General features: G+C 47.7%; 1 protein-coding gene across 1 annotated transcript in view; it reads left to right on the top strand.

Moving 5' to 3' along the window:
• The window catches only part of arid1b (AT rich interactive domain 1B (SWI1-like)), an 82,445-nt gene that overhangs the window by 23,935 nt on the left and 35,402 nt on the right, over positions 1-23,108 (top strand). The window contains exons 4-7 of the mRNA XM_056294062.1: positions 6,134-6,244; positions 17,407-17,650; positions 19,180-19,269; positions 19,621-19,776. Coding sequence (XP_056150037.1) covers positions 6,134-6,244; positions 17,407-17,650; positions 19,180-19,269; positions 19,621-19,776 — 601 coding nt within the window. The remainder of the gene's footprint in view (positions 1-6,133; positions 6,245-17,406; positions 17,651-19,179; positions 19,270-19,620; positions 19,777-23,108) is intronic.

The following is a 23,108-nucleotide window of genomic DNA, read 5'->3' as shown; positions in this document are numbered from 1 at the left end:
GAGATTACAGCATGTTCCACTACGTCAGGGGTCTCCAATAGGCGGCCCGCGGGCCACGTCCAGCCCGTGACGGTTTGATTTATGGTCCGCGAGAATTTTTGGAGAAATGCCAGAAGGAAGGTTTTTTTTTATTTCCCTACCAAAAAATTTTTTTTTTAAATTTCTTGGTAAAAGTAAGACTAGTAATATATCGAAAAATAGATGAAAAATCTCTCTTTAAATTATAATACCTGCAACGTATCGACACCAAAACAAACTAACGAACAACATGCTGCTGGAGGTTGAGTGGCCCGTGGTTTTAAAAGTGGCCCTAAAAGTGGCCCGCTATGAAAAGTAATTGGGGACCCCTGCACTACGTTATCTGCAAACGTGACTGTGTTGTTCCGACACCAGTATTTTCCTGGGATGAGGTGTTTATTTATATGTATTTACATCGTTTATGTTCAGTTAATGCTTAAAAAAAATAAAGATGCTTTTGTTATCTAAACATTTGACCTCTCTTTTTTTTTTCTTTTTTTTTTTTTTACCATATTGGAACCGAAACCGGGAATCGATAAGAGGCGGAATTGTTCAGCAGAATCTGAATCAGAATTGATGAAATACTGCTGCCTGTGTTATATAGCCTAGTCGTATGTGATCCTTTTATAATCTTTACTAGAAGAACCCCGCTACAATGCAGCGCTTTGGTTCTCCACCCGTCTAAATCTCCCTCCTCTTCATCCTGCCAGCTTAACCGCCTTCCCCCTGCCCCTAAACCCCCCCCACTCCAACTCCCTCCCCCCCAAATGCTCAGAATCATCTGAAATGCCGAGAAAAGTGGTTTTTAGCCATTTTTAGAAAAATGCATATTTTGCATATTTATGCGTAATTATGCATAATTTTAATTTTCTGGGATTTTTCCCCTTACTCTCTGAGACAATACCTACCACCTCCAAAAAGAATTAGGATCATAAGTGCTTTAGTTTTCGGTCCCGCTATCTACACTAACACCACACACACACACATTACGAAAATATATGAGTAGATTTACTGCTACTACTACTACTACTACTACTACTTTCGGCTGCTCCCGTTAGGGGGCGCCATAGCGGATCATCCATTTCCATCTCTTCCTGTCCTCTGCATCTTCCTCTGTCACACCAGCCACCTGCATGTCCTCCCTCACCACATCCATAAACCTCCTCTTTAGCCTTCCTCTTCTCCTCTTCCCTGGCCAGATCCCTTTATAATCTGCATTTATAATCTTTATTTACAAACTTGGATTTTTTCCATCTTGCCTGTGTAAATAAAAACCGGAGCCTCGTTGTGTGTGTGTGTGTGTGTGTGTGATGTCACTGTCCTACATTGTGTATTGTCTCTGTATATCTGATGTGTTAAGGCTGAATGTTGTCACGGTGTGATCAATACATGATCAATATATATGTATCTGCATTTTCAGTCAACCACCTGCTGACACAACTGTCAGAACAGCTGGTTGTCCTGTAGGTAGGAATTCCGTGGCAGGGCTCCAGACTACGTGTGTGAGTTAAGATTTCACGTGGTCGCATTTGTGCAGGTGGTACGAACGCCAGACACGGGCAAATCTGCCAACCGTCCAAATAGCTGTTACCATGTTACCATGTTCCAAAAATGAAACGGTTTATAGCTGACCCCCCTCCCCCCCCCGCCGCCGCCGCGATTTTTCTCCCCAATTGTACCCGGCAAATTACCCCACTCTTCTGAGCCGTCGCGATCTCCGCTCCACCCCCTCTGCCGATCCGGGGAGGGCTGCGGACTACCACATGCCTCCTCCCATACACGTGGAGTCACCAGCCGCTTCTTTTCACCTGACAGCGAGGAGAGGGGGACGTAGCGCGTGGGGGAAAAAAGGGGGGAAAAGAAAACCAAAAAGTTCAGCGCTGCCTGTAACATAGTGAAAGAGGAACTACAGTTCACAAAGTCAAATCCCAGGTCACACTGATGAAGAAGAACGGGTTGAATGTGAATCCAACCCACACCAGCGATGTGGCCTGTGCCCAGTTTGTAGTAGCGATATCAGACTGGTGACAAAATTGCCTCCGCCCTCTACCTGTCATTTTAAAAACTGATTATTGATTGGTTTAAAAATGGATTAATACCACGCTGTACCCCAAAAACAAAAAAAAAGGGCTACCAAGTCACGTGCTGGTGCAACCAGTTGAGAAAGCTGGTGGCACCAGTGCTACCAGTGGAAATGTTAGTCTGGAGCCCCGTGAGTTGTTCTGCAGCTTTTCACCTCCTCTTGCTCTCTTTCTCCAAAACAAAATCCATTCTGCACTCACACTGGTGTTCATTTATGTTAAAATCAAGTGTCACTTGGTTGTTTGGTTGTGAAGAGATTTCAGTTCCAGACTGAACCAAAAGTCAGATTGCTGCACAACAATGACACCGAATGTAAGGAAGTGATTGGTACTCAAGACTGGAACTTCTAAAACTAAGCAGCAATAAAAAAATAGAGAAGAATAGTTTCTAAAGTCCACTCTGAAAGTCTCTAGATGGACAATGGTGCTGCACTCCCAGGCAGAGCTGCAGCTCAGCAGCTGGTCCAGTGTGGGGCTGGACCAGCTGTGTGTGTGTGTGTGTGTGCACACACATGTGGTGGGCTGCATACCTTATCTCTGACATGTTTCCTTTGAGAACAGCACCGTCTGTGTGCTCCCCGGTGTTTGGGCGGAACAGCCCTTTATCTGACCACGGCGCTGGCGTCATAACAGACGGAGAACACTCACCTGGCCCCGAACGGGCCCTGATGTGGCCGCAACATGGCCCCGATCTGACCCAGATCTCCTAGCCTCTCTGCTCAGCCTCCACACACTCTTCTCCACTGGATTACTCTCGCTGTGTATGTAGTATATGTGTGTGTGTGTGTGTGTGAGCACACTGCAAGCTTTCTTTCCGAGTCATTTTGATAAACGAACTTCTGCAGAATAGTGTCAAATCTTTCAGAAGTAAAAAAAAAAACCCGGACTGGCTGGTATCTGACTGGAGATGGTATCATTCTAAAATGTCAGAATCAGTACTTATTGAAAATATGATATTAACAGCCCTGGTACGTGTGTGTGTGTGTTGGTTTATTTGTGAGTTTGTGAGTGTGCGTGTGTGTCTTGCACACCGTCTCTCACATAGCGCTGGTTAGCCACAGGCTGTTTTGGCGGAAGCTGAGATGCAGTCGAGAGTTTTCAGGAATTTTTTAAACTGCCTTCTACCCCTTCTCAAACACACACACACTAGAAAACACACTTTAAGATGGGTAGAAAGTACTTCTAATACACACACCAACACACAGTAGCGGTGGGCTCTGAATTCTTGTCTCTTCAGATGGCATTCACACAAAACCCAGTAAACACACATGTTGTCTGAGCTGTAGGTTTTGAGCGAGCGGTCAGTAGGGCTGGGGGATATGGACCAAATCAAATATGATGGTAACACTTTAGTATGGGGAACGTAGTCACCATTAATTAGGTGCTTATTAGCATGCAAATTAGCAACATATTGGCTCTTAATTGGTCATTATTACGTACTCATTAATGCCTTCTTCTGCATGGCCTTATTATACAACCAGTAAGCCATTAACTATGAGTTTTCCCTCTATAACCTCAGAATTATTGCTTATTAGTAGTACCATCTCAGTATGCTTTGCTTAGTATGGCCTTTATAAGGTGGTAGTACCACAAGAAGAGTTATTCTCCCTTACTAACACTTAATGAATATGGTCTGTTCTTACATAACAACACACAAAACTACAAGTGTTCATAGTGTTACATTACTGTAAATTAAGTTTTTGTTACTTAGAATATGTTCCCCATACTAAAGTGACATCTTGATCATTACTGATTCACTAGTAATTAAGTTTTTTTATGTTCCCCATACTAAAGTGTTACCGATATTTTTGATCATGATGATGATCCATTGCCAATAATCTGAAGCGACCAAAAAATCCCCACATCAACCTCAGCGAACAAATCTCCGTATGCATCAGATTACTTGTTACATGTTGGAAAAGGAGTAGGAGGAAGTATACACTTTTTTTTCCCTACCCCTTCTCACCTACTCTTAAGTTACTTCAGCTACTATACATTACAAACTCAATCCCCACTGTACTGTGTAGTTCACATTCAATGCAAGTTGTGCTGCACAATACAAACTCGTCTACTGTGAACAATAAGAGAAAAAAAATACATCAAAACACGTGAAAGAAAGAAAAACCCCTCCTAATGTCATGTACCAAGAATAAATTTAGAGATAAATAAAATTTGGTTAACTCTTTATCATCCCTATATCTCTTGATAGTCAGTCCTTTCTACTTCTTCTTGAACTGCGTAATGTTTGCACTTTGAGTTCCATGCTCAGACTTTTCCACAGTTTTACCCCACAGATTGAAATGCCCATGTTCATCAAAGGTGTTGGAACACATAATTTCTTGGAAGTTTAGTTTCCCTCTCAAATTATTTCCCCCTTCTCTATCTGAGAACAGTCATTCATTCATTCATCTTCAGCGCTTCTCCGGGGTCGGGTCGCGTTGGCAGCAAGCTAAGTAGGGCACTACAGACGTCCCTCTCCTCAGCAATGCCCTCCAGCTCCTCCTGGGGGATCCCAAGGTGTTCCCAGGCCAGATTGGACGTGTAGTCCCTCCAGCGAGTTCTGGTCTACCCCGGGGTCTCCTCCCAGTTGGACGTGCCCGGAAAACCTCCAAGGGAAGGCGCCCAGGAGGCATCCTAATCAGATGCCTGAACCACCTCAACTGGCTCCTTTCGATGCGAAGGAGCAGCGGCTCTACTCCGAGCTCCCTCTGGATGTCCAAGCTCCCTCCAGATGTCTGAGCTCCTCACCCTATCTCTACAGCTGAGCCCAGACACCCTAAGGAGGAAACTCATTTCAGCCGCTTGTATCCGCGATCTCACCCTTTTGGTCACTATCCAAAGCTCATGACCATAGGTGAGGGTTGGAACGAAGATTGACTGGTAAATTGAGAGTTTTGCCTTCCGGCTCAGCTCCCTCTTCATCACAACAGTCCGGTACAACGTCCGCATTACTGCTGATGCTGCACCAATCCGCCTGTCAATCTCCCGCTCCATCCTACCCTCACTCGTGAACAAGACCCCGAGATACTTGAACTCCTTCACTTGAGGCAACAACTCATCCCCAACCCGGAGGGAGCAATCCACCATTTTCCGGTAGAGAACCACGGCCTCAGAATTGGAGGTGCTGACTCTCATCCCGGCCATTTCACACTCAGCTGCCAACCACCCCAATGTATGCTGGAGGTTGCGTTGTGATGAAGCCAACAAAACCACATCATCTGCAAAGAGCAGAGATGCAATTCTGAGGTTTCCAAAACGGACACACTCCTCACCTGCGCCTTGAGATCCTGTCCATGAATATCACAAACAGAATCAGAGACAAGGGACAACCTTGGCGAAGTCCGACAGCCACCGAAGATATGTTTGACTTTGTGCCGAGAATGCAGATACAGCTCTCACTTTGGTTAAGCAAGGACCGAATATCCGAGAATATTTTGTGTATTTTACTCGATAATAGATTGTTTCTTGCTTTGAACATTATTTGTGCTGTGTTAAATTCTGTTTTTGTAGTACACATAATGGTTGTAGGTTGGTGTTGTAGGTGTTACCTCCACACAGTAATTCAGAAATGGTAAAATAAATGAACAATACAGAGTGTACAATGATTTATGATCCAGAATGTGTCTTGGTTTTCCCATGACCGCAGTGCTTCTTGCCAGCTTTGCTCACACACACATGTTATGTGAGGTTTCCAGCAGATTTTGAGGTCTAGTATCACACCTAGGAATTTATTTTCATATCCTCTTTCTAGTTGGACACTGTCTATCACTACTTTCATTTAAGGATAATTTGTTTTTATCAAACTACCATTTTCATTTTTCCATTTCTATTGTGGTCACCTCCAAAAGCTGCTGTAAATTCTGAGACTCTGTTTTACAAAACAGCCAAAACCATAAAGATTACATTGTTGTTGTTGTTGTTGTTGTTATGGGGACAGTGATAATAGTGATGATGATATCTTTCCAGTGTTGGTCATCTGATGTCCCTTTTACCTTCTCTCTCATTTCCTTCCTTCGTTCCACCTGGCTTGTCAGGAGGTGCCCCAGGAGGCGTATGGGGGCAGGGGGCAGTCTGCTATGACCCCGGGCAAACCAAACCATGATGACGTGGGACTGAGCCAGCAGGAGAGACCCTCCAGTCTGCCTGTAAGTCCACCTCCACCCTGTTTCAACACAACCGCACTTTCAGATTCAAATGTTCTTCCATCAGCGGGTGTCAAACCAAATGTGTCCTCATTCAAGTACAGCAGATGTTTGGTTATTTTCCTCGGTGACACATGAAACGAAGGATCACAGGACTTAGAATGTGACGGATGGGACGTCCGGGTAGTGTAGCGGTCTATTCCGTTGCCTGCCAACACGGAGGTCGTTGTTTCGAATCCCGGTGTCACCCCCGGCTTGGTTGGGCGTACCTACAGACACAATTGGCCGTGTCTGCGGGTGGGAAGCCGGATGTGGGTGTGTGTCCTGGTTGCTGCACTAGCGCCTCCTCTGGTCAGTTGGGGCCCCTGTTCAGGGGGGAGGGGGAACTGGGGGGCTTAGCGTGATCCTCCCACGTGCTACGCCCCCCCCTGGTGAAACGCCTCACTGTCAGGGGAAAAGAAGCGGCTGGCGACTCCACATGTATTGGAGGAGGCATGTGGTAGCCTGCAGCCCTCCCCAGATCAGCAGAGCGGGTGGAGCAGCGACCGGGACGGCTCGGAAGAGTGGGGTAATTGGCCAAGTACAGTTGGGGAGAAAATGGGGGGAAAATCCAACACAAAAAACAATGTGACAGATGACTTTTAACACAGTTTTTTCTGAAATACTACCATGTTCTGCAATTTTTCACATTTCATTTACTTGTTGTCATCTCACATCAAGCTCACGCATGCTCCTGTCAGTCCTGCTGTCAGTCCTACTGTCAGTCCTACTGTCAGTCCAACTGCCAGTCCTACTGTCAGTCCTACTGCCAGTCCTACTGTCAGTCCTGCTGTCAGTCCTACTGTCAGTCCTGCTGTCAGTCCTACTGCCAGTCCTACTGCCAGTCCTACTGTCAGTCCTGCTGCCAGTCCTGCTGCCAGTCCTGCTGCCAGTCCTACTGCCAGTCCTACTGCCAGTCCTGCTGCCAGTCCTGCTGCCAGTCCTACTGTCAGTCCTACTGCCAGTCCTGCTGTCAGTCCTACTGTCAGTCCTACTGCCAGTCCTGCTGTCAGTCCTACTGTCAGTCCTGCTGTCAGTCCTGCTGTCAGTCCTGCTGTCAGTCCTACTGTCAGTCCTGCTGTCAGTCCTGCTGTCAGTCCTACTGTCAGTCCTACTGCCAGTCCTACTGTCAGTCCTACTGTCAGTCCTACTGCCAGTCCTGCTGTCAGTCCTACTGTCAGTCCTGCTGTCAGTCCTGCTGTCAGTCCTACTGTCAGTCCTGCTGTCAGTCCTGCTGTCAGTCCTACTGTCAGTCCTACTGCCAGTCCTACTGTCAGTCCTGCTGTCAGTCCTACTGTCAGTCCTACTGCCAGTCCTGCTGTCAGTCCTACTGTCAGTCCTACTGCCAGTCCTGCTGTCAGTCCTACTGTCAGTCCTGCTGTCAGTCCTGCTGTCAGTCCTGCTGTCAGTCCTACTGTCAGTCCTGCTGTCAGTCCTGCTGTCAGTCCTACTGTCAGTCCTACTGCCAGTCCTACTGTCAGTCCTGCTGTCAGTCCTACTGTCAGTCCTACTGTCAGTCCTGCTGTCAGTCCTGCTGTCAGTCCTACTGTCAGTCCTGCTGCCAGTCCTGCTGTCAGTCCTGCTGTCAGTCCTGCTGCCAGTCCTGCTGTCAGTCCTACTGTCAGTCCTGCTGTCAGTCCTGCTGTCAGTCCTACTGTCAGTCCTACTGCCAGTCCTGCTGCCAGTCCTGCTGCCAGTCCTGCTGTCAGTCCTGCTGTCACTCCTGCTGTCAGTCCTTGTAAAAGGTTTTTCACACATAGATCAGGTTTACTCCACATTTTACCAGGAGAATCTTGCTCCAGATGGCAAGAGATTAACACACGTCCGTTTTTACAACTTTGTTGTTGTCAACGTCCTAGAGAAGGGGAAGTGGTGCGTCAGCAAAACGTGTTGTATGTGGAACTTGAGTTCTAGTTTCTGTTCCTCCCATTTCACAAGTGTGGCAGAACAAAATGCAAACCAAACGGGCCTGTTGATCAAGATAGGGTGTAGTTACTGTTAAGCTGGATTTCAGAGGCCTAACAGCAAGGAATCTATCTATCTGTCTGTCTGTCTATCGATGTCTGTCTGTCTATCAATCAATCTGTCTGTCTTTCTGTCTGTCTGTCTGTCTATCAATCTATCTATCTGTCTCTCTGTCTATCGAGCTGTCTGTCTGTCTGTCTATCGATGTCTGTCTGTCTATCAATCTGTCTGTCCGTCTGTCTGTCTATCAATCGATCTGTCTGTCTGTCTGCCATTAGAATCACTTTTTGACTGTTTTGACTTGTCAGAAATTTACTTAAAATTAGATTCATGGAGTTATGTGTCCGTGCTCTCTTATTTTTTGATCGTGTGTGTGTGTGAGTGAGAGACAGACAGACAGACAGACAGACAGACAGACAGACAGACAGACAGACAGACAGACAGACAGAGACAGCGAGACAGAAACATGACAAGTTGAAAGTTGGTTGTTTGCATGTTGTCACTTTGTGCACGATAAGATAGAATTCTACAGGTGTCTGATTGAACTCCTATGTATAGATATATTGTTATCAATATATATGTATAGATATGTTGTTATCTATATACGTATGTATAGATATGTTATCTATATGTATATCTGTAGATATATTGTTATCAACATATATGTATAGATATGTTGTTATCTATATATGTATAGATATGTTATCTATATGTATATGTATAGATATACTGTTATCTATATATCTATATATATATATTGTTATCAATCTATATGTATAGATATGTTGTTATCTATATATGTATAGATATACTCTTATCAATATATGCATAGATATGTTGTTATCTATATATGTATAGATATACTCTTATCAATATATATGTATAGATATATTGGTATCAATATATATGTTGCCTTTAATTGACATTGGTCACCTTGTTACTGAACTATGAACCATCAGACAGTGTCTTCCCATCAGTTACCATTACATACACACAGTGCATTACTTGCTACATACTACAAGTCTTGCAGATGTAGTTCACATTAGGACAAACTTTACCTACTTCACAGTATGAATACACTACATACTGATTTCACGCCATTGACAGTAATAGTAAAATGGGTTGTTTAAGTAGTATTTGAAGTATGGTGAGTCTGTTTAGTAGTATGAGTAGTGTTAGTAATAGAAGTAGTATGACTAGTATGTGGTTTCAGACATGGCCTCTGTCTCCCTCTCTCTGCTGGCGTCCCCTCTCTGTGTACGCCAGCTGAGTTGTCAGTACAGGATTGGAAGTTAGGAGTGTCAGTCAGGGTGGGCCCATGCTCCTGAACCAATCACAGGCCTCCAGTTCTACCAGGTTATCTTGTGATTCATAGAACTACAGTTTGATGTTTTATGATACACATGGTACACAAACAACAGTACCACTAACAGACTAACCTAGTACCACAGTACATACTGATACACATGGTACACAGACAACAGTACCTCTTACAGTATTACCATAGTACCACAGTACATACAGGTAGACATGGCACATGGTACACGAACAGCAGTACCTCTAACAGTACTAACATAGTACCACAGTACATACTGATACACATGGCACACAGACAACAGTACCTCTAACAGTACTAACATAGTACCGCGGACAGAAACAAAGCTGTGATGAAGTGCCGAGCATCATCAGTGTGATTGCTGTTTGCTCTCCTCTCCTTCCTCCTCCCTCAGCCAGCTTCTCCATTCCCTCATTTCTCTCTGAGCCTCCCACTAAAATTCCCCCCTCTTTCCCTGTCTTCCTACCTCACTTGCTCTTTTCCTTTCTCTCCCTCTCCTCCCCCCTGTTCTCTCTATCACACAATCTTCTCCCTCCCTCTCTCACCCACCTTCTCTCCTTCTCTCCTTTTTCCTCACTCTCTCTCTTCCTCTTTCCCTCCTTCTCTCTCTACGTAAGTTCCGAGGCTGCCTGTAAAGTGGCGGTGCCGATAGTGTTGCCATGGTGACAGGCGGAGGAAGGAAAAATCAAGCAGTGGATGCTGAAGGCAGCGCGGTGGCTGTGATCACAGCCTTATCCCTCCTTATATTCAAGGTTAGGTTTAATACTGCCCGCCTTCTCCCCAGACCCCACCCCCCCACCTCCCCGTCTCTTCTTTTTAAATGCATCAGAAAGCCTGTCCAATCCATCTGATTGATTGGTTAGCGTTTGTTTTTGGGGGTTTTTTCGGGATCCCCCCCCCACCCCTTTTTATCCCCAATTGTACTTGGCCAATTACCCTTTTTTCCGAGCCGTCCCGGTCGCTGCTCCTCCCCCTCTGCCGATCCAGGGAGGGCTGCAGACTACCACATGCCTCCTCCAATACATGTGGAGTCACCAGCCGCTTCTTTTCACCTGTTTCACCTGACAGTGAAGAGTTTCGCCAGGGGAATGTAGCGCGTGGGAGGATCACGCTATTCCCCCTTGTCCCCCCCCCCCCCGAATAGGCGCCCCGACCGACCAGAGGAGGTGCTAGTGCAGTGACCAGGACACATACCCACATCCGGCTTTCCACCCGCAGACACGGCCATTTGTGTCTGTAGGGACGCCCGACCAAGCCGGTGGTAACACAGGGATTCGAACCGCTGACCCCGTGTTGGTAGGCAATGAAATAGTCTGCTAAGCCAAGATTAGATAGACCGCCAGCGCTTGTTTCTGGACGTTCAGGTAAATGTCCCTTTAATGTGACCCGTGGCTTACAGGAACGATGTGGGGAGGTTTGGGGGGGGGGGGCGCACACTGTTTTGGATATTGGCTCCAAATCTGGTCACTTGATGAACCCAAAGGTTTTAATGAAGATGTTACAACCAACCATATAAACCTCAAAGAGGATCCTTACGATGTGTCTCCTGGCAGAGCAGTTTGGCATAAACTGTCGATAAATCTGAAGCAGGTATAGAATAAAACCACTTATTCATCACGTGGCCCACAACCACAGCTACATAGATGGCTTTAGTAGCAAATAGATATTTTACTGAAATCACAGCTGAGGGTTTCAAGACTCTCTCTCTCTCTCTCTCTCGCTGGGTCTTTCACTTTCTCTCTCTCGCTCTTTATCACTGTCTCTCCCTCTCCAGGTCTTTCACTTTCTCTCTCTCGCTCTTTATCACTGTCTCTCCCTCTCCAGGTCTATCACTTTCTCTGTCTCGCTCTCTCTCGCTGTGTCTCTGTCCCTCTCTGTCCCTCTCTCTGTCTCTGTCAAATTCAAATTCTCTCGTTTGGTTATTACTTCTCTCTGCGGGTGCATCTCTGTTTAATGAGAACACACGTCCTGGGCAAGAAGGAGGTGAGGAGGAAAGGAAACGGGGGGTAGAGAACGAGAGGTGTGGGGGAGGGTTGATACTGCAGGCAGAACCAAATCTGATTGGCTCAGCAGTTTCGGTGGGGGTGGGGGGGGGGGCTTCTATCCTCTCATTGGCTAGCCCAGGAGCTGATGGGAGCGCTCAGCACACTGCCTTCTCTTCTCTTCTCTTCTCTCTTCTCTTCTCTTCTCTTCTCTTCTCTTCTCTTCTCTTCTCTTCTCTTCTCTTCTCTTCTCTTCTCTTCTCTTCTCTTCTCTTCTCTTCTCTTCTCTTCTCTTCTCTTCTCTTCTCTTCTCTTCTCTTCTCTTCTCTTCTCCTCTCCTCTCCTCTCCTCTCTTCTCTCTCCTCTCCTCTCCTCTCCTCCCCTCTCATTAGTAATGTTCTAACAATAGCATTATGACGGTGTGTGTGTGGTAGAGCTGGCTATGTAGCGATCCATTTCTCTATCCATCAGTCCGTCTATCTGTCTGTCTGTTTATCTGTTTATTTATGTCTGTCTCTATCTAGGCATAAGGATGTCAGTGAGATGCACTGTGGGTAGTCTGCGTCCTCTCCTACTCCCTATTCCCCAATATCTCTGTGTTTTAATTGGAGGCGGGGTGCATTTCTCCTTCCGTCACTCTGACTGCAGTTGTGCACGTTTGAAACTTGGGAGTGAGTGATGGATGAAGCCGTAAAGTTGTATTCGTCTGTGTCTGGCTCTGATGGCGAGGATTAATTAGAACCATAAATCACGTGCGCTGTTCAGAGCGGCTATGAAAACACTGAAACAGATCCGGTCCAACCCATCATTGTTTTCCCAGAACCAAACCTTCACATGTGTATTTTAGAAAACCATCAGGTTTGGGTGTCTGGGTAGCGTAGTGGTCTATTCGGTTGCCTACCAACATGGGGATCGTGTTGTTCGTGGGTTCGAATCCCCGTGTTACCGCCGGCTTGGTCGGGCGTCCCTACAGACACAACTTGCCATGTCTGCGGGTGGGAAGCTGGATGTGGGTGTGTGTCCAGGTTGCTACCTACCCCCTCTGGTCGGTCGGGGCGCCTGTTCGGGGGGAAGGGGGAACTGGGGGGGAATAGCGTGATCCTCCTTGGGGAGAAAAGGGGGGAAGAAATCCAAAAAGAAAAAAAGTATAGACTTAAGAATTAAGGTGGCGGGCGTCCGGGCGACGTGGCAGTCTGTTCCGTTGCCTACCAACACGGGGATCGCTGGTTTGATGCCCCGTGTTACCTCCGGCTTGGTCAGGTGTCCCTACAGACACAATTCGCTGTGTCTGCGGGTGGGAAGCCGGATGTGGTTGTGTCTTGGTCGCTGCACTAGCGCCTCCTCTGGTCGATCGGGGGCACCTGTTCGGGGGGGAGGACTGGGGGGTTGGAGCTCCTCACTGTCAGGTGAAAAGAAGCGGCTGGCGACTCCACGTGTATGGGAGGAGGCATGTGGTAGTCTGCAGCCCTCCTCGGATCAGTAGACTAGTTGATGCCGTATGCGCACTAGGTTTAAACCGAGTGGTTCATTGAGGTGAGCCTACTGTACATCTCATCGTCAGAGACAATTAATCAATGCTGACACATCTTTCTAGCCAACTCCAGCGTCCTGACTAGGCTGGCTTTTGTGATCTGTGATTGCGTCGTCCTGGTATTATTGCTGCCGACATGAATAACAATGTTGCTGAAAGTAGTGGTCCTTCATCATGTGAAGTCTGTACATGGATTTGCTGTCTGTGGTACACACATCCCATCTGGCCTTCACCTGTACACTTGGTGTTGATTTATGTTCTTTTTGCTTTCTGTCCACGCTGGGATCTCTCATCTCTTGTGTAATAAATACAAACCAGGCAAGGTGGAGAGAGAGTCTGTCCATCACACACAAAATAACATCTGGTGCAGATTACCAGCCAGGATGCTTCTGCAGAGCCCTCCTATTTTTACCTCCATGAAGTTGTCATCTTCTTCTGTCACTCTCCATTAAGAGGCACAGGTGGTGTTTGTGTCCACAATCTGATCTTTCCACCCAGTTTGAAGAGGCACAGGTGGTGTTAGTGTCCACAATCTGATCTTTCCACCCAGTTTGAAGAGGCACAGGTGGTGTTAGTGTCCACAATCTGATCTTTCCACCCAGTTTGAAGAGGCACAGGAGGAGTTAGTGTCCACAATCTGATCTTTCCACCCAGTTTGAAGCTCCTTCAGTGCTCCTTGTGAAGGAGCAGGATGAAGGGAGTCGTGACTCAGACCTGTCTTCTCCTCACACCTCATTGCTTTGCATTATCTTGTGTTTTTTTTTTTTACTCACACCGTTAAGTTTTAAATATCAGATGTAAACAGAATCTTTAGTTGAGGGAAGGGGAGGTTGTTGGTTCACTGGGTGGTAGGTCAGAGGTTACAGCCTGTCCCCCATATGGCCGTCAACTTAAAGTGGTCCCTTCATTCCAGCCAACTGTACATCACTGATGCTTGTTTAGACCACAGGGTTAGATGGTTCATATGCCTGAATGAATATGGAAACTGTTAATTAGTTGGAGATTAATACTCCACCTTTCCTCAGCAAATCCTACTGAGAGGTGCCCTTTAGCAGTGTTGTCACTCTACAGTGACGACACGGTCGGGGGGGGACCGGGCAGAGATCTGGCACAGTATCTGGCCTGGCTCAGTCTGGCCCAGTGCTGATGTGGTTCATAATGTTTCTGGTCTAATGACTGTAGGTTGCTGGTTAGCTTTCCATGGCAGGAGCAGGGCAAGAAAACCACTCCATCCACAGTAAGTCAAACCACCCCTGCCTCTTATTCTGTTTTACCCACCAAGAGGAAAGTTTGATACAGACAAAATGGTTGGTAACCATCCTCCATTACTGGTGGTGAAGACAAGGCAAACCTTTCCTGGCACGGACCGGTGATTTCCTAAACATCAGAGAACCAGTTTCTACTGTGGTCTGAAGATAAGAGCGTGGGAGCGTTGGCTCGACACGGTGCCAGTTTGAAAAACGGCTGCCTGGCATTTTTACCAACACTGGCTTGGCTGGAGTGGAACCGCTCTCCCTGGAGAAATTTAACATGTTAGACGGTTTTTCTTCCAGTGTGAATTCTGGGTAGTTTTACTGATAGCTGTTAGTAATGAAGTTCTTTCCTTCACTGTACTGTCTGCAGAGACTGATCATGTGTAGTCTATTGTCAGTATGTAGTAATACATTTAGTCTGTCTATATATAGTAATATCCAGCCATTATCCAAACTGCTTATCCTGCTGTCAGGGATGCTGGAGCCTATCCCAGCAGTCATTGGGCGGCAGGCGGGAAGACACCCTAGACAGGCCGCCAGGCCATCACACGGTGCCGACATACACACACACACATTCATACCTAGGGGCAATTTAGGCCGATTCACCTGACCTACATGTCTTTGGACTACCCCAGGGCTCGAACCCAGAACCTTCTTGCTGTGAGGCGACCATGCTAACCACTGTGCTGCCTTATATAATATGTATAGTCTATATGAAGTAGTACGTGAAGTCTGCTGTCAGTATCTACAACATCCTGTACCACGTGTCATAGTAATGTACTGTGTTACTGTGTTAGTTGTCATCATTTGTCTGTACCGGTACATCAGGACTAGCTGGTTGAACTGATTTAGATTCTGTCGGCGAGTATTGAGTTGTTGCCATGGCGCTGAGCAGCCCTCTGCCTCAGCACCAGTCCTGGGTGGAATAAGTGGGTACATTCTGGACTCCCTTATAACATTTTCCATCTCTTTGTTGCTGTTGGTCGGGCTGCTAATAAGCCTCGGCTCGGGCTAATGCAGACGGCAGCTTTCCACATGCCTCGGCTGATTTAGGAGCTGCTGAAAGCTTCACTAGACATGTCTGAGAACGAGTCAATGAGCTGCTTCACAGAGTGTGGCTGTGACATCATGTGTTTGGCTTTGGTGCCAGATTAAATACCTGATTGGACGTGCAGTTGGAACTAAAGGAGAGTTTGCCACCTAAAGCAATAAAACCTCAAGGTTCTGAGATTTCATTCCAAAACATATTTTATCTAATTTGACAGAAAATTTGCCGAATAAAGTTTAACCATCAGTATTTCAAAAGCATTTCAAAAGGACTGCGTCCTTTTAAGATGCTGAAGTTTTTAAAGTTTACATCTGTTAAGATCAGTCAGTCATTCTTTTTTATTTATTGGACCCCCCCCCCCTTTCTCCCCAATTGTGTCCGGCCAATTACCCCACTCTTCCAAGCCATCCGGTCGCTGCTCCACCCCCTCTGCCAATCCGGGGAGGGCTGCAGACTACCACATGTCTCCTCTGATACACGTGGAGTCACCAGCCGCTTCTTTTCACCTGACAGTGAGGAGTTTCACCAGGGGGACAAAACACATAGGAGAATCACGCCCCCCCACCATTCCCTGAACAGGCGCCCCGACCAACCAGAAGAGGCGCTAGTGCAGCGATCAGGACACATACCCACATCCGGCCTCCCACCTGCAGACATGGCCAATTGTGTCTGTAGGGACGCCCGACCAAGCTGGAGGTAACACGGGGATTTGAACCAGCGATCCTCGAGTTGGTAGGTAACGGAATAGACCGCTACACCACCCGAACACCCGGAGGATCAGTCATTCTATAGAAAAACATTTTATTTGATGTTTTTCAGATCGGCTGCATGCCTAATCAATTTCAGGATTTAAAAAAAGGGTCATTATGAAGCAAGAATCTAGATAATAACATACTTCCATGTCTATGACTGTGTTACCTCCAGCTTGGTCGGGCATCCCTGCAGACACAATTGGCCGTGTCTGCGGGTGGGAAGCCGGGTGTGGGTATGTGTCCTGGTCGCTGCACTAGCGCCTCATCTGGTCAGTCGGGGCACCTGTTCAGGGGGGAGGGGGAACTGGGGGGAATAGCGTGATCCTCCCACGTGCTACGTCCCCCTGGTGAAACTCCTCACTGTCAGGTGAAAAGAAGCAGCTGGTGACTCCACATGTATGGGAGGAGACGGGTTGGTCTACAACCCTCCCCGTATCAGCAGAGGGGGTGGAGCATGACCGGGATGGCTCGGAATAGTGGGATAATTGGCCAAGTGCAATTGGGGCGGGGAGGGATACAATTCGTTACAACAACACAATGAGGAAATAAAGTGGCTTTCTTTCTTCTTGGAGCCAGGCAACAGTTAAATAATATCATTTGTCATCTTTCACTGGTATTGTACCGTGATGGAGTTCGGACATTATAACATTATGATGTATAATTTTGTTGCCCAAACTAATGATACTGAGAATCTGTTACTTAAAATTTCTCCCAGAATGAGGTGTGAAATATTTGAATGGAGTATTATTTGAAAATTAGGCGGCGCGGTGGTGCAGTGATTAACACGGTCGCCTCACAGCAAGAAGGTCCTGGGTTTGAGCCCCGGGGCAGTCCAACCTTGGGGGTCGTCGCGGGTCGTCCTCTGTGTGGAGTTTGCATGTTCTCCCCGTGTCTGTGTGGGTTTCCTCCAGGTGCTCCGGTTTCCTCCCACAGTCCAAAGACATGGAGGTCAGGTGAATCGGCCGTACTAAATTGTCCCTGGGTGTGAATGTGTGTGTATGTGTCCAGGGTGTCTCCCCGCCTGCCGCCCAGTGACTGCTGGGATAGGCTCCAGCATCCCCGTGACCCTGAGAGCAGGATAAGCGGTTCAGATGATGGGTGGATGGATGGATTATACGTTACGTTGCCAGACACGTCAGTGTGATGAACCTCGGTTGGATTGATAAGCGGTATTGTCACAGATGGGAGTAGATATCATGATATGTATTGATATTGTGTATTGATCATATTTTCTATATCTCCCCCCTCTGTGTGTTCAGGATCTGTCTGGTTCTATTGATGACCTACCCATGGGCACTGAGGCAGTAATCAGTTCAGCGGTGAGTGGTTCAGGCTCCAGTAGCAGCCAGGGGGAGCCCAGTAACCCCGCCCAGTCCCCCTTCTCCCCCCACGTCTCCCCCCGCCTCCCCGCCATGCGCAGTGGCCCCTCCCCCTCTCCTGTTGCCTCCCCTGTGGGGTCCAACCAATCACGCTCCGGACCCATCTCTCCCGCCAGCGGACCAGGTAACACACACACACACACACATCATAAACTCATACGTACTTAATAAACATATACACTAACACATTCATATTCAGACATAGTTGCACAAAAATGCAAACATGTGGGACACATCAGACACACACACACACACACACACACATACACTTAAATCCCCCCCCTTCCCCCCAATTGTATCAGGCCAATTACCCCACTCTTCCGAGCCGTCCTGGTCGCTGCTCCACCCCCTCTGCCGATCCGGGGAGGGCTGCAGACTACCACATGCCTCCTCCCATACATGTGGAGTCACCAGCCGCTTCTTTTCACCTGACAGTGAGGAGTTTCACCAGGGGGACGTAGCGCGTGGGAAGATCACGCTATTCCCCCCAGTTTCCCCCCCCCCCCGAACAGATGCCCCAACCGACCAGAGGAGGCGCTTGTGCAGCGACCAGGACACATACCCACATCTGGCTTCCCACCCGCAGACACGACCAATTGTGTCTGTAGGGACGCCCGACCAAGCCGGAGGTAACATGGGGATTCGAACCGGTGATCCCCGTGTTGGTAGGCAACGGAATAGACCGCCACGCCACCCGGACGCCCGCACACACACTTTAATGGGGGTCTGTAAAGCGTTGGAACAGCTCTGTCACGCTCTATCTGTCTCCGCCCACTCAACTGCAGAACTCTGCCCCCTTGTGTCATTACCTACAAGGGCGTGTGCATGCATAAGTGTGTGTGTGTCCGTGTGTGTGTGTGTGTGTGTGTGTGTGAAAGGCGGCAGGGAATCATTAAAAGTTACTTAAGTCTTCTTGGAGTTTGTTGGTTTAATTTTCCAACACAGCTGCTGTCCTGCTGTCCTGTTGGATTGTTGTTGGACATCTTGGTTCCTGAGCTTCTTTTCTTGATAGTTTCTCCTGCTGTTTTTCTGTGTGTGTGTGTGTGTGTATGTGTGTGTGTGTGTGTGTGTGTGTGTGTGTGTGTGTGTGTGATAACAAGACCAACAGGGGGTTGTTTAGTCCTGTGGCAAGGTGAGCGGGCAGCCATTAGTCTATCACTACGGCAACAGCATCCCCTTGCCATGTGCTGCAGACACACACACACACACACACACACACATACACACAAGCACACACTCCAACCTCCGTGGCCTCATTACAGGGGTTAAAAACTGCTCCCAGGAGGAGGTGCGTATGTGTGTGATATTGTTTGTGGCAACTCTCTAAGTAAGAAAGTCTTTCCGTCTGTCTGTCTGTCTCTCGCTCTCTGTCTTTCTCTCTGTCTCTCGCTCTCCCTCTCTGTCTCTGTCTTTCTCTCTGTCTCTCGCTCTCCCTCTCTGTCTCTGTCTTTCTCTCTGTCTCTCGCTCTCTCGCTCTCTCTCTCGCTCTCCCTCTCTGTCTCTCACTGTCTCTGTCTCTCTCTGTCTCTTGCTCTCTGTCTCTGCCTCTTCTCTCTCTGTCTCTCGCTCTCTCTTTGTCTCGCTCTCTCGCTCTCTGTCTGCCTGTCTGTTTGTCTGTCTGTCTCTGTCTCTCTCGCTCTCTCTCTCTCTCAGGGCCACAGATGAGTGCCCAGGCCCCTGGAGGTGTGTCCGACGTGGGCCCCCACGGCTCGCTGACTCAGTCCCCCATGTCTCAGGACAGAGGTGAGCCCAGAGTCAGGATGAGCTGATGATATAGATCACCGGGCTGATCAAACATTATTACTAGTCTTCAGGATGTGAGTGCTAAAAAACATTTTATATCTTCTCAAAGTGACAAATCAACAAGAACAGAACTAAAACTTCATCTCCCAGAATCGTCCTCTGTTGTTTACACTGTTTGTGAGTCTTGTGTTTGTTTGAAGCTGAGATGATTTCCTGTTTTTATGACTTTTGTGTAAATACACTTTGGGTGTTTATTGATTGTTTGGGGGGATTCTCTCCCTGTTTATTCCAAGTAGTAGCGTTGTGTTCTCCTGCCTTGCCTCTGGTCACATGGCTGCTCCGTATTTGCAGGATTTCCTCCTGCCGTGCAGCGGAATGCCTCAGGCTCCCAGTTTGGCCCCCAGCCGCCGGGGCCCCCCATGTCTCCTCACTCAGCCCCAGGGGGACCGATGCACCACAGCTCCTATCAGCAGGGAGGCTCCTCCTACGGCCAGTATGGACCCCCAGGTACCAAATCACATCTGCTGCCACATGATCTAAACCCATAACCCGCCAGTACAACCACATTCTACTGGGAACTGTCTAGTACAACCACATTCTACTGGGAGCTGTCCAGTATAACCACAGTCTTCTACTGGGAACTATCCAGTATAACCACAGTCTTCTACTGGGAACTGTTCAGTATAACCACAGTCTTCTACTGGTAACGGTCCAGTATAACCACAGTCTTCTACTGGGAACTGTCCAGTATAACCACAGTCTTCTTACCCCCTCCCCCTCTTTTCTCCCCAATTGTATCTGGCCAATTACCCCACTCTTCCGAGCCGTCCTGGTCACTGCTCCACCCCCTCTGCCGATCCCGGGAGGGCTGCAGACTACCACATGCCTCCTCCGATACATGTGGAATCGCCAGCCGCTTCTTTTCACCTGACAGTGAGGAGTTTCACCAGGGGGACAGAGCACGTGGAAGGATCACGCTATTCCCTTCAGTTCCCCTTCCCCTCCCGGACAGGTGACCCGGCCGACCAGAGGAGGTGCTTGGTCATACGGTGCACAGTGTTGGGCCAGAGATATACTATATATTTTAACTACGCATTCACGTGCGCATGATGGCTGCCTCGCATATCCTGGGTCCGTTTGGAGCGTCGGTTGTACATGTCCTCAGGAATTAACGCTACGCGTCCGCAAGATGCAACGTGCACATGAACAGGAGGGGTAGCGTAGGGGCAGTATGGGGTCAGTAGGGATGTTAGCAGCAACAACAATAGCAGAAAGTTTTGACGAAAATAGGTCCGCAGTTACCCGCATCTGTATGATCTGCATGATGTGTCTTTGCCACTCCACAGTGACAAACAGCTGGTGTGAGATCAGTACCATTTTAGAAGGTGACGTGGAAAACCACAAAAATAAATGGAAACCAGTCTTATTTTTGCGTGTTTCTCTCATGGATCTACTTTTTTTGTCAGTTCTGATTCTTTGTCTGTATTGTGTTACTTTGCATTGAAGAAGATTGATTCCCTAAGAAAATCGCGTTGTGTTTGCAAAATGTATTGTTAGAAAAAAAATTTCTCAATAAAGTAAAAAAAAATATTCCAAGACCATTACGTGCGTGCATGGCGAAAAATGAAGTGTAGGGATGATGTGGTGCTGATGGCGTGTTTTGTCTAGTTCTCTGGTGTGCCATCTAGTGGAATCCTCCAGCAACGCTTCTACTACTACTTTTGGATGCTCCTGTTTGGGGTCGCCACAGCGGATCGTCCATTTCCATCTCTTGCTGTCCTCTGCATCGTCCTCTGTCACACCAGCCACCTGCATGTCCTCCCTCACCACATCCATAAACCTCCTCTTTGGCCTTCCTCTTCTCCTCTTCCCTGGCAGATCCATATTCAGCATCCTTCTCCCAAAATACCCAGCATCTCTCCTCCACACACGTCCAAACCATCTCAATCTTGCCCCTCTTGCTTTGTCTCCAAGCTGTCCAACCTGAGCTGTCCCTCTGATATGCTCGTCCCTAATCCTGTCCTTCTTCATCACTCCCAATGAAAATCTTATCATCTTCAACTCTACCACTTCCTGTCTTTTCCTCAGTTCCTCCGTCTCGAAACCATACAACATAGCTGGTCTCACAACCATCTTGTAAACCTTCCCTTTAACTCTTGCTGGTACCCTTCTGTCACAAATCACTCCTTACACTCTTCTCCACCCACTCCACCCTGCCTGCACTCTCTTCTTCACATCCCTTCTGCACTCCCCGTTACTTTGAACAGTTGACCCCAAGTATTTAAATTCATCCGCCTTCTTCACCTCTACTCCTTCCATCCTCACCATCCCACTGTCCTCCCTCTCATTCATGCATATGTATTCTGTCTTGCTCCTACTGACTTTCATTCCTCTTCTCTCCAGCGCATACCTCCACCTCTCCAGGCTCTCCTCAACCTGCACCCTACTCTCGCTCCAGATCACAATGTCATCCGCGAACATCATAATCGACAGAGACTCCTGCCTGATCTTGTCCGTCAACCTGTCCATCACCACTGCAAACAAGAAAGGACTCAGAGCTGATCCTTGATGTAATCCCATCTCCACCTTGAACCCATCTGTCATTCCAACCGCACACCTCACCACTGTCACACTTTCCTCATACATATCCTGCACCACTCCTACAAACTTCTCTGCAACTCCCGACTTCCTCATAGCTCTCTACCACACCTCCTCTCTCGGCACCCTGTCATATGGTTTCTCTAAACCACAGACACAATGTAACTCCTTCTGGCCTTCTCTATACTTCTCCATCAACATTCTCAAAGCAAACATCACATCTGTGGTGCTCTTTCTTGGCATGAAACCATACTGCTGCTCGCTGATCATCACCTCTCCTCCTCTTAACCTAGCTTCTATTACTCTTTCCCAAATCTTCATGCTGTGGCTGATCAACTTTATATCTCTGTAGTTGCTGCAGTTCTGCACATTGCTCTTATTCTTGAAAATTGGTACCAATATGCTTCTTCTCCACTCCTCAGGCATCCTCTCACTTTCCAAGATTGTGTTAAACAATCTAGTTAAAAACTCCACTGCCATCTCTCCTAAACATCTCCATGCCTCCACAGATATGTCATCTGGACCAACCGCCTTTCTACTCTTCATCCTCTTCATAGCTGCCCTCACTTCCTCCTTGCTAATCCACTGCACTTCCTGATTCACTATCCCCACATCATCCAACCTTCTCTCTCTCTCATTTTCTTCATTCATCAGCCCCTCAAAGTACTCCTTCCACCTTCTCAGCACACTCTCCTCACTTGTCAGCACATTTCCATCTCTATCCTTCATCGCCCTAACTTGGTGCACAACCTCTTCCTCTGTATACGTTGCTGTACTGCGTCATTCCGCCACCAAGTCTCCTTGTCTTCCTTCCTCTGTCCTGATGACACACCAAGTACCTTCCTAGCTGTGTCTCTCACTATTTCTGCAGTGGTTGCCCAGCCATCCGGCAACTCTTCATTACCACCCAGTGCCTGTCTTAACTCCTCCCTGAACTCCACACAACAGTCTTCCTTCTTCAACTTCCTCCATTTGATTTTCAGCATTTCCTTCACTCTGTTCCTCTTCTTGGTCTCCAAAGTCATCCTACAGACCACCATCCCATAATGCCTAGCTACATTCTCCCCTGTCACCACCTTGCGGTCTCCAATCCCTTTCAGATCGCACCTCCTGCATAAGATATAGTCCATCTGTGTGCACCTTCCTCCACTCTTGTACATCACCCTGTGTTCCTCCCTCTTCTTGAAATATGTATTCACCACAGCCATTTCCATCCTTTTCACAAAATCCACCACCATCTG

The sequence above is a fragment of the Lampris incognitus genome, chromosome 15 (assembly GCF_029633865.1).
Source record: "Lampris incognitus isolate fLamInc1 chromosome 15, fLamInc1.hap2, whole genome shotgun sequence".
NCBI lineage: Eukaryota > Metazoa > Chordata > Actinopteri > Lampriformes > Lampridae > Lampris > Lampris incognitus.
Note: the sequence above shows the minus strand (reverse complement) of the source record. Positions and strands in the feature narration are given on the sequence as shown.